At 24.7% G+C, this 12,026-nt stretch overlaps 5 protein-coding genes across 5 annotated transcripts; 1 reads left to right on the top strand and 4 right to left on the bottom strand. All coding sequences in view use genetic code 6, as the record gives it.

Moving 5' to 3' along the window:
- Positions 1 to 370: 370 nt before the first annotated feature.
- Positions 371 to 1,717, top strand: TTHERM_00755960 (class I glutamine amidotransferase domain protein; the record flags this gene model as incomplete). The annotated part of the gene is made up of 1 exon (XM_001031725.3): positions 371 to 1,717. The coding sequence occupies one exon, from the start codon at positions 371 to 373 to the stop codon at positions 1,715 to 1,717; it is 1,347 nt and encodes a 448-aa protein (XP_001031725.1).
- A 510-nt stretch (positions 1,718 to 2,227) lies between these two features.
- On the bottom strand, positions 2,228 to 3,205 carry TTHERM_00755950 (papain family cysteine protease; the record flags this gene model as incomplete). Its single annotated transcript, XM_001031724.3, has 1 exon — positions 2,228 to 3,205. One exon carries the CDS (start codon positions 3,203 to 3,205, stop codon positions 2,228 to 2,230), a length of 978 nt encoding a protein of 325 aa, XP_001031724.1.
- Positions 3,206 to 3,774: 569 nt separating this feature from the next.
- On the bottom strand, positions 3,775 to 5,083 carry TTHERM_00755940 (tetratricopeptide repeat protein; the record flags this gene model as incomplete). The annotated part of the gene is made up of 5 exons (XM_001031723.1): positions 3,775 to 3,846; positions 3,904 to 3,975; positions 4,225 to 4,461; positions 4,607 to 4,729; positions 4,799 to 5,083. The coding sequence occupies 5 exons, from the start codon at positions 5,081 to 5,083 to the stop codon at positions 3,775 to 3,777; spliced, it is 789 nt and encodes a 262-aa protein (XP_001031723.1).
- Positions 5,084 to 5,883: 800 nt separating this feature from the next.
- Positions 5,884 to 6,549, bottom strand: TTHERM_00755930 (transmembrane protein, putative; the record flags this gene model as incomplete). Its single annotated transcript, XM_001031722.3, has 1 exon — positions 5,884 to 6,549. One exon carries the CDS (start codon positions 6,547 to 6,549, stop codon positions 5,884 to 5,886), a length of 666 nt encoding a protein of 221 aa, XP_001031722.1.
- A 591-nt stretch (positions 6,550 to 7,140) lies between these two features.
- On the bottom strand, positions 7,141 to 11,782 carry TTHERM_000755929 (hypothetical protein; the record flags this gene model as incomplete). Its single annotated transcript, XM_012800295.1, has 2 exons — positions 11,566 to 11,782; positions 7,141 to 11,507 (listed from the first exon to the last, which is right to left on the bottom strand). The coding sequence occupies exons 1-2, from the start codon at positions 11,663 to 11,665 to the stop codon at positions 7,141 to 7,143; spliced, it is 4,467 nt and encodes a 1,488-aa protein (XP_012655749.1). The 5' UTR covers positions 11,666 to 11,782.
- Positions 11,783 to 12,026: the final 244 nt, after the last annotated feature.

Raw genomic sequence — 12,026 nt, 5'->3', positions numbered from 1 at the left:
TTGAACATATAAAAAGTTTAATGTGCTATTCACTATATATTTCAAGCTCATTTACAAATTTAATATGTCTATCTTATTTTATCAAATTTGTAGTAATATTTCTTTTATGTAAATCAGGTTTGTTTTGTAATATCAGTGACAATCAAATCACTTATCAAAAAATATCTTTAAATTAATGAAACTCAATCTAATTAAAATCATAATCAATTATTAGATAAAAAAAATAGCTAACTTTAAGAAATATTTTGATAATAAAAAAAACAGTCACGCAGCTGATTAATTAAATCATAATCAAAAATTAATTAATTTGCCTTTAAGTGTATACCAATAAATTAATAATAATAAACTTATTCATAATATTATTAACAAAATGAAGAACACAAATACTTAAACTAAAAAACTAACTTTTGTTTTCTACATTGAAAACGAACTTTCAAGACAATATGTTCACTTTGATGACATAGCAACTGGCATACTATCTGGAGATATTATGGATACAGACACAAATGCCTCTACATTAGCTGGCGCAAGAATTTTATTAAGCGAAATCCACAGCGAATTGAAATAAGAAATGCTTAATGGGAATTAAAAAATTGAAGTCTACTCCAGTGAGCAATAAGATCTTTAAAATAAATTAAAAGAAGATTGGATTACCTTATGGAAGCACACAGAATATTATGAATTACAAGAATTTTTGTGCTTGCAAGATATATATAACACTAACGATATGAGCTCTTATACATATTTAATTAAGCTCAGTGATATAGGTCTTCAAAATTTAAGCCTACTTCGTAAAATATCTCTAATTTCCTCAGATAAATTAACTTAAAATCTCTAAACTAATAAGTTTACAGACTTAGATCAATATAATAACTTAGATAATTTAATAGATGAAATATAAAAATTCAACTAAGAAGAACCTAATCGCAACAATACTTTTATTCAATTTATTAACAAGCCATCTGGATGGGAATCATTTGTAAAAGGTCGTTCTTTTGTCCCAGTGAATGCTATCTATAAAGGAGTCTTTAAAAGAAAATTTGAACATTGGTTTACATTCAACGTAGCTAAAGGAGAATATCCTGATGAGGAACTTCTGAATAAGACACGTGCTATTATAGTACCTGGTAGCGGAGCAGGTGCATGGGAAGACATTCCATGGGTTATTAATTTAGGACTTTTCTTAAATAAAATATATAATGAATTTCCTCATTTAAGATTTATTGGCATATGTTTTGGATTCTAAATTATGGCTCAAACATTCGGTGGCATAGTTAAATAAACCGAAGGTAGAAAGAAAGACCCTCATTTTCATGTTATTGGCAATGAAGAGTTAAGAATTTCTAAACAAATTAACAATGAATAATTCTTCAAGGATATTTTTGCTGAAGAAATAAACACCCTTTTTATCAATAAGGGTCATGGCGATTACGTAGAGTCTTTACCATCAGAATTCTTTGAAAAGATTGGTGAATCCGATACTTCTCCTAATGAAATAGCCTTTTCAAAAGATAAACGTATGCTTTGCTTTTAGGGTCATCCTGAGTATTCATTTGAATATTCTAGACGACTTATGGCTACATTTAGCACATGTTCTGACAAATCTCATGATTGGAATTGGCATATTCAATCCGAAAGATTTAAAGAGCTTTTTAGTAAGCCTAATGACCATGGTAAATTAGTCTAGCTTATAAATAACTTTTTTAGAAATTACTGATAAAATACTCAACATTCATCAAATAAATAATACATTATAAAATAAAAATCTTCTCTACTAAAAATATTTCAATAAAAATAAATTATCAACAACTATTTCATAATAAATAAATAAATTCTTCAATTATTTGTAAATATTCATAATAAATCTTATTCATTTTGTTTTTCTTGATTATTTCTTGAAAATTTTATTTCAAATAATTTCACAGATTTTGCATTACTTCTTAATTACATTTCAACAGAATAATTCAAATACTAAATTAGCAAATTAAAAAAAGCAAATGAGCAAAATAAAAACAAGAAAAATAAATAAATATTCAATTAAAAAAAAGTAATAATCAATCAAATAATATTTGTTTTTATTAGAAAAAGTTTTAAAAAAAATGAATAAATTCTAAAAAAAAATGTTTTAAAAATAAAAATTGTTCAATTTATATAAAATTGTTACAAAGGAATATTTTTTTAATTTTTAAATTTATTTTAAATTTTTATTCTATTTATTGAATTAACATCAAGCAATAGGATAGTAAGGAACATTAGCAAGACCACAAGTGTTACCGTTTTTAAGTCTAATGTAACCATTTTCACCCCAGGTAGTACCCCAAGAGTTTTTAACAATCCAAGCATCGTTCTAGAAACCAACAAGAAGGACAGCATGATTATGAGTAGTATTATTGCAATTGGAGAAAATACCACCTGTGTAGAAAGACCAATTAGAAGCATCAACAGAAATAGCAATTGGTTGAATCTTAAGGGCTTCAGCAAGATCATTAGTAGAAGCATTTACTTGCTTGTAGTTAGAGATAGTGTAATTAGGAGTTAAAGCAGCCTTTTAAGTATTGCATTTTTAGTTAACAGCCTTATAAGGATAGTTAGCTTCAGTAGTGATTGGATTAGATTCAATGTATCTGAAAGCCTAATCTTTGTTACCACCGTTACAACCTGCATTATCATATTCAGCAGTGCAGCAATCGACGAGTTATTATTCAGAAAGATTAATAGATCTTTCAGCTTTACCAGCGATGATCAAAGCTGATTCTACGGCACCAGTTGCAGAGAAAGTCCAGCAAGAGCCACAAGATCCTTAGTTTTTAACATCAGTAACCTTTTCTTCAGTAACCCAATTGATATTAGTTGAAGAATCAATAGGAATATCTTCAGCGATAGGTTCATTATTATCAGTAAGTCTTTCAGTAAGATAAGTAGCAGCAAATTCATCACGAGTTAAATCGAAGAACTGAGTGATACCCATAGTACCAGTTGTGTCTTACTTAACAAAGTCTAAATTAGAAGAAAAAACTTAGATTCTGTAATGTTCTGAATCAGGATCAGCGTATTTTTTGTTGTAAGTCTTCTTCCAAAGTGACCATAGCTAAGCTAAGTTTTCTTCATTTTCTTAAACGTTGTTGTTAGACTTGACTAAAAGGAAAACAGTTGATCCAATCAAAGCTGTTCCTAAAAGAGCTAATAAAAGTAATTATTTGTTCATCTCTTAGTTTTATGAGGACTTATTTTATGAAATATATTGTTTTGATTAATTTTATCAATTATTTGATGGAAGAACTGTATTTATTACTGCAAAATTCTTTTATAAAAGAGATTTGCCTCTATTTAGTTAAAAATTAATTAAAGATATGATACTCATAAATTTTACCAGAAGATTTATTAACATTTATTTTTAGTATAAGAAATTAATGTGTAAATCATGATAAGGTATTCATAGTAAATACGAGAATTAATTTATTTCCAATAAAATCATTTAAAGTTTGAATAGATTTACAAAATTTATCATTTTAAAATGAATTTAATCAAATAATATTAAATTGAAACTAAAATTATATAGGAATATTCTCTTATTTTATAAAATTTATTGCATCTAGCTAATAAATAAAAAGTTATATATAACTTCATAATAATTTAAAACTAATTAATTAATAAGATTTTATATTTTTCAAAAAAAGTTTAGATATTTTTCAAATCATACTCTTTTATGAAAATTTATATTTTTTAAAAAGTTTTAGATGCCTCTCAAATCACCTTCTTATGTTAAATTTTTATTCATTTTTCTTTATTCAACTTGCTGAACATGTCTGCATAAACTTTTTTTTCATCTTTTTGATATTTAGATTTCTATTTTCAAAAAAAAAAATTAAGTTTTAAAATTCAAAGTTAAATTAAATTTATTACCTATTGCAACAGCTATGATTTTAATTATTAAACTTCTTTATTATTATCAATTTCCTCCATTTACTTGATAACCTAAAATTTAAAGTAAATATTTTCTTAAAATAAAGGATCAAATTAAAGTATTTACAATAAAATAATTCTATCTTTTAACTAAAAATTTAATGTTTGTTTGTATAATAACATTTTTTAAAAATTATAATTTTAAATGAGAAAGTTTTATTGAAAAACAAAGAAACAACATCAAAACCATAAAAGTTCATATTTCTGAATTTAAAATTTAAGAAGATTGTCAAAAAATTGTAGAATTAATTATTATTTTACTTCTTCTGTTTTATCATACTCATCTCTTTCAAGGTGGATTGTAGCAATTCTAAATAATGCTTTTATATTGCTTTAGTTCAATTTAAGTGCCTATCTTGCATTTTGCAAAGAATCATCATATTCTTTCTGATAATATTTTACTAAAGACATATTTACAAAGCATTATTAACTTAACAGATCAAATCTTTATTACTCATCATTATTATCAGGAAATGTGTAATCAAATTAAAGAAGGGCCTGTTCAATATTTTTAAAATTAATTAAAATTAAATTTAAAAAATTATAATTTGCTATATTCTAGAAAAATTTTAAAATATATTTTTAAAATTAATTTAAATAAATTTTTCTAAAAGATTTAATGAAATTTATTTTTTCTTTATACTTTTTGATAAAAATAAGCTGCTTTCTCATAATCTTTTTCTTTGATTGCTTTATTTCCCTCACCCTTAAAATATTCAGCATTATCTAACTTTTCTTTTGTTGGTTTTTCAAATAACTCTCTTTCCTAAATTTATTTTTCATAATTAAAACAAACTCAACATTATAAATTTTATGAAGATATTAATATAAAAACCTTTCTTCTATCATGAGAGCATCCCATAGCTTACAAATAGGGATTTCCTTTCATTATCTATTCTAATTCCTTTTGCTTATCTTCTTCATCTTTAATATTATTGAATTTTTTCTCATAATCTAAAGAATATTTTTCTTGATTATTTTATGGATTTAATTCTTCTAAATTTTTATATTTTTCTTCAATGTTTAGTATCTTTTTTTCTATTTCTTCTTTTCTATAAGGAGCACCAAACTCCTCTAAAACAAGCTAACTAAAGTTATAAGCGTCCTAACTTAACTCCATTTTACTTTTGCAAATACTTTTTATTTAAGGCAGCTTTATTGATTTCTACTTAAAATATTAAATATTTAATAATCAACAAAAAAATTTCATATGATAATAAAAATATATAATATTCAAATAAGAAAATTCGTATATTTATAATTAAAAAATTATCTTAAATTTATTTATGTTCTACTAAAAAATGTATTAAGCTAAGTAAACATTTTAATCGCTAATTAACTTTCTATCTAAAAATGAGAAAAAATTTATGAAAACAAACACTTTATACATTTTAAGAAATATTTGGTTAAAATAATATCCGTTAAGGTAATCATCAATATTTTTGTGAGTAGATTTCAAAAAAAAATAATAAATTTTTAAATAAATCCAATTCTACTACTACTACTTTTTCATCCAAAACAATTAAAAATGTTAAAATTTAAAATAATAATTAAAATTATTTTTTCAATTAAATATTTTGAAAAGCTTAATTTTAAAAAGAAAAAAATAAAAAAATAAATATTTATTCAAAAGATAATTTTCATTGGTAAATATTAATTTATTGAGATCAGAAAGATTTGAAATTATTTTATTAAATAAATTATTAAATTTATGAGTTCATTTTCTATTTCAATTGATTTGTGTTCAAAAACGTATAATTTTAAGTCAAAAATTGATTTACATTTAATCACAATATAAAGAAAAACGAATAATTCCTATCAAATTTTCATAAAATATTTCATTCAATTTTAAGAATTCAAACCATAAAAATGCTGAAGCATTGATAAAACTGGTTAACAGATAAGATAAATGTTAACAAATCATTAGCAATTAGATGACTAAGCTTTAATATCATTAATTTGTTAAGTGAGTTCTTCACTGTAAGCTTCAAAACTATCTTTTTCACCTAAAAGATTTGAGCATTGTTCCTTTAACACTTAAATGATTTTTATGACTTCATCAATTTTTTATTTAATTTATTCATTATCGTCAGAAGTTGAAATTAAAACTATAGCTGATTGAATTTCTTGAACTAATTATGGATCAACAATTTCACTTATGTTATTCAAATGCTTAGAAAGCTTTCCATAATGGACATGCTTTGCTTTTTTAGATTTGTTTTTGCTGGTTTATGAAAGAGAACCAACTTCAGAGGGGTGATCAAATAGTTGTTTGGCCTTTTTTAAGAGCAATGATGCCTAACCCAATTCATTTATTGATTGTAAAAGCTCCTCTTCAGGATTATTATTCAAAAAACTTACAAAATCTTCCATTCTTCCTTAGTACTACTTATATTCAGCAAGATTATCGCATGAAAAATTTGACACATCTAATTTCAGAAGTTCTTATAGTGTAGCGTTTTGAGGATCTCCATCTTGTTTGACTTAGGCGAACAATCTGTGATTGTGTCTTTTCTTATATCTTAAAGCTGAGCAAGAACTAAGAATTAATGCTATTACAAGAACCAAAATGATTTGTTTTTTCATATTATATACTTCTTATCTAAATAGATCAATTAATTTTTTTATATTATTATTTTTTGTCTAAATGTAATTAAGAGATCCTTAAAATTTTAGTTTTTGTTTAACTCCTTTTAATTAATGAATGTTAAAACGTTTGAAAAATCAATACAGATTAGCGTTTTTGTAAATCTTTAAATTTTTATATTTTCTAAAATATTAAATTGTTTAGATTATTTTTTAAAGATAAAAAAATTATTTAAATTTAATAAAACTATTTTCTAAAAAAATGAAATAAATTTTAATTATATATATATATATATATATGTATAGCACCCCAGGGTACTGTCTTTTTCAAGGCTACATACAAATAGAATACATAAAAAATAATTTATCCTTTTTCTAAAATTTTCGATTCGGTATAGCCTTATTAATTAAGTGTATTATATGTATGGGTGAGTTATTTAATATAAAAATTTTTTTAGATATTTTTATTATTTTAAAAAATAAAGACAGAAAATGAACAAAATGAAAATTACTTTTTAAGTGAAAAATAAATAAATAAATAAAAATCAACTTAAAATATAAATTATCTTAGAAATTTAATATTTATTTATCTCATTTTCTTGGTCTATAAAAAGCACCAGTATTATTTGTATTATTAATACCAGGTGTAATGGTATTGGCTTACCCTCCAAGCATAGGGTTACCTTGTTAACCTGTTTAGAAAAGACCTTATCCTTATTAAACAAAATTACTAAACATATTAGATGATTAATTAGGTTATTATTATTGTTGTTGTTGTTGTTATTATTATTGATTCTAACCAAACGACCCAAATGAAATATTTTTAGGATCTAACTTGAAGGCTTAATTATTTTATTGATTATTATTGTTGGTATTAAAACCGAATACGGAATTACCAGCACCAAATCCTGCTTATGGAAGACCTGATTGTTAAGATGGCTAACCAAAACCAAACATATTCTGATTGTTATTATTATTTTGAGTTCCAAAAAGACTACTGGTGTTACCACTTAAAGCTTGCTTACTTCCACCTTAAAACAAACCCCCTTACATATTTAAACCGCTGGCATTTCCGAAATTAATATTGCTTAAAGCGCTTGCTTACTAATTATTATTGTTTTATTATTATGGGAAAGTATTATTGAACATTCCATTTTAATTTTGTTAATTTTAAAATGAATTTGCATTATTCAAGCTAAATTAGTTATTCTAACTAAACATTCCAAATTAGTTGGTTGCTCCAGATGTTTGCTAGTTGTTTTGTTTATCTTCGGTTGAAAGCCTTTTCTTTTTAATACCTACTTCATCACCTTCTTTATCTTAGAATTGGTTTTAAATAATACCAGGTTGCTGATTAAAAGCTGGAATTTGATTATTTTTTTATCCAAACATTCCACCTGCATTATTATTGTTTGAAGTATTAGCAAAGCTAATTAACCCTTAACCTTGAGTAGGCTATTTAATACCTGTTTCCAATATTTATTTGTTGTCAGCTTAAGTTTATTACTGATTTAATAAACTATTACTATTATTATTATTAACCTAAAATATTGGAATTTTTACTTCATTATTTTGTTAAGGCACATCTTGTTTTATTTCTTATTTATTATCTGCTTAAGGTTGTTATTATGTATTGTTATTATTCAAAAAGTTAAAATAACCTCCTGTTTTCTGTTAGGTAGCTGGATAACTGTTTAAACTAAAATTTGAAGGAGCTGGTGGTAATTTTTTGTTTTTGTCACTTTCTCCAGCAGCAGTAGGTGCCTCAGGTTTTTATTATAAGTTTGGTAAAGCTCCTTATGCTGTATTTTATTAAGCTTAAAGATTTAAACTAAGTGCAGACATACCAAACATTTCTGACTGAGCTTACTTTTTAACTTAATCCTGAGGAGGAGAAGCAGGAGGTAAAGAAGCCTTTTACTGTTATTGTTATTATACTTACTATTTTGCTTTTTCAGTGCCTTATTAGGCTTATTGATTTAAATTAAGTGCAGACATTCCAAATTTTTCTTATTAAGTTTACTTTTTAACTTAATCTAAAGGTGGAGAATCAGGTGGTAAAGAAGCCTTTTGTTACTATTGTTTTTATTATGGTTATTGCTATATTGCTGCTGTACCTTAATTGAATAAACCTTATTGATTTTATTATTTTGCTTAGAATAAAGAGGTAGTTGGAGGTTGTTAAGTTGTTTATTAATCTACAATATTTCCTACTTTTTTAGGTTCATTTAATCCTTATCCAAATAAACTTTAATTAGTCTACTGAGTAACTTGAGCTTAGGATGGTGAAGAAGGAGGTTATGATGCTATCTAAGCTTTTTATTAGTCATTTAGCTTTTATTATTAATTTTAAAGTAAGTCTACAGATTTATCTTCCTATTTTTTTGGCAACAATTTATTTTAACCAAATAAACCTTATGATACTTATTATTAAACTTAAGATTATGGTGGAGATGAAGGAGGTTATGCTGCAGCAGCTTAAGCTTTAGGTTTTTCATTTTAGTTTTAATTTGTAAGATTAATACCTATTCCTAATTAAGGCTACTATTACTATTTTGGTTAAACAAGGGCCGAAGCAAGTGAGTTATTAGATATTTGTTTTTACTATTATTAGCTCTGAGTATCTTTTTATGGGAATGTAGTAGCTTTGTTAATATTTCCAAATAGAGGATTATTTGTTTGAGGGTTTTTTGATTGTTGAGTTTCAGTTTTAGGTTAATTTGTATTTTATATAGCTTAGCTTTCTTAATTACTGCTTAGCTTAAATTGATTTTATGTCATCAAATTAGGAGGATTTTTATTTTGTTGTTATTAAGCTTACTCATTGGTATTGTCTTTTTTAACATTTTGGAAAAGTGAATTACTTTGTTTTGGTAATTCTGGTTATTACTATTTATTTGTGTTACTTTTTTCAACCTCTTGTAAATTGATTGAGACTCCTCTATTACCTAAGATATTAGCGGGAAGTTGGTCTTTTTTATCAGTTTTTACTTGCAATTAAGAAACATTTTAAAGATATTCCTCTTCATCAGATGAATCAGAATCCAAAGGATTATTAATTTCACTTTCATTAATAGTAAAAGAGTCTGCCTTTTTAGTTTTGACCATTATTGAAGGAATTTTTTCTGTTTTAGGTGAAGGCACTCCTTCTTTAATACTTGCTACCATTCTTCCTACAGTCTCATCGCCTTTTGACTTTTGTGGTAGCTTATTTTCTGCAATAGCATTAAGATTAAGATTAATATTATTATTTTCCTTAGTTGGATTGTGCACTTTTTAAGTTTCATTAACTATTATTTTCATTTTTTCTTTTGTGATGGCCTCTTTTCCCAAATGTTCATATTATAAGGGAGTTAATAAATTTTAAATTATTAATTTATTACTCAAATAGTAATGATTTTCACCTAAGTAAATTTCTTTATCTTATTATGATTTAGATAACTTCTTTGAGGACTTCAATGATTTAAATAGATTTTCCCTAAATTTAATGTTATGAGGGATAGGAATTTTAGAGTTATCGCATTAAATTTTGAATAGTAAATCATCAGTTTAAGCTTTTTAAGGTTAGGAAAAATTAACGCATCCCCCTACTTTGCTAATATGCATTATAGATGATTAGCACTAAATAAAATTTTTTTAGATTTCGAATGGATCTACTTAAATTTCTGCAAAATCGTCTTAGCTGATCTCTTCTTATTCAGGATCACTGCTGAAGTTTTCATCAAGATCAAATTCGACCTCCTTCTTTTACTTTTTCTATGCCACAGTTTTCTTTTAACTTTGATTTAGTTCAACCTCATCAGCAATTGTAACACGACCTGCTAACTTTATATTTGGAATACGATCCTTTTACAAAGTGGGATTACTTTCTTTTTCTTCCTAAGTTTTTACATAAGAGTAGTGAAGTAAATGATATTAGTTTTCTTAGACCTGAGTTGTGTCTAAATCAATATTATCTAAACTAAGGTCGACTCTGCCTTTAACTTCTTTCTACTTTTATTAGTTATCTATTAACTATATGTCAAGCTAAATAACTTTATCATGTAACTCTTTGAAGCGAGAGACTATCATATTTTCTAGAACCTATAGCTTCACATCGATACTTTCATCTAAAAATAATTGAATTTCTGAATTATTTTTATCTTCAATTTTGCTATTTAGAGTTTATGTTTGAAAGCATTAAGTAGCTGCATCCTATTAAATTAAACTAATGTTGCTTATCATTTTTTCTAAATTTTTCTTTTCATTTATTTCTTTAGAATTGTTGACATATACAATATTCTTGTTGAATTCATCTAAAATGCATTTTAATAAGTTAAGTTTTACATCTAAAACTTCCAATATCTTTTTATTTTACTAATTACTATCAATTTATTGTTTACTTTTTGTAGAGAGTGAGCTTTTCTAATAATTTTAATCACCTTCATTAATCTGTTTTTGTATTCTTCTCATCTCAATTTAAACTTACTCCAAATTATTAGAAGTTTACCAACATAAATAGCCTAATTCACTTAAAATTTTTTAAAACTAGGAAGTATTGCTACCATATTTTATTCCATTTGAAATTTTTTATATTTCTCCTTAAATGGTTTCGATTCTTTTAGGAAACATGTAGTTCTCCTCCTTACATTAAATTAAAGCGATAAATTAATCAGTCTACGATATTACTTTATTAATTGCTTCATCGATTTTCTGCAGTTTAGGATTTGATTTTAATACATCTTCTTATTATAGGATTTCTTCTCTTAACTTTTTATTTGTTTTAGCTTCTTAAAGTAACTTTTATTTTCTTTCTATCTCCTAAATATAAGGATCTAAAGTTGTTTCCTGCTATTCTACTTCTTCTTTTTTTACATCAAAGGCTATAGAGCTGCTTTTGTTACTAAAAAATGGTGCATTTTATACCATTTAGCTTGAAAAAAGAGTGTTAGGCTAACCAAAATTCAAATTAATTGAATCTATTTTTATGAAAATAAAATAAAAATATTTTTTATATTAAATGCATTTTTTAATTACTTTATTGTTGACTATTTGAAGCTCCAAAGTTACTAAAAGCAGGCAATACTTTAGATTAGCTAAAAATTGAGCTCTCTTATGATACTTAACTTGAGAACATTTTCTACTGATGCTGCTAATACAATAACACTATTAAAGATCGATTTGCTTTATCTTTAACTAAAATAAAATTAATTAATTAATCAATATTTTATTTAAATTGATAGATTGACTTTTTTAATTTATTTATGAATGAAAAAATAGATTAGATATTATTTTGATACCTACATTTCCTTCTATTAATATGCTATTAAAAAAATATTTCTTCCTACTATAAAAAGATTGTGTCTCTCTTTAATTTATTTGGATTGATATATTCTAAAGGAGAAATTTAACAATTAACTTAGAATATAAAAAATATAAGTATTTTTAATAATATAAATACAAATTATTTACAATTTTATAAAATAGATATTTATTTT

Source organism: Tetrahymena thermophila (assembly GCF_000189635.1).
Source record: "Tetrahymena thermophila SB210 genomic scaffold scf_8254367, whole genome shotgun sequence".
Lineage (NCBI taxonomy): Eukaryota > Ciliophora > Oligohymenophorea > Hymenostomatida > Tetrahymenidae > Tetrahymena > Tetrahymena thermophila.
This window is presented reverse-complemented; position numbering and strand designations above follow the sequence as displayed.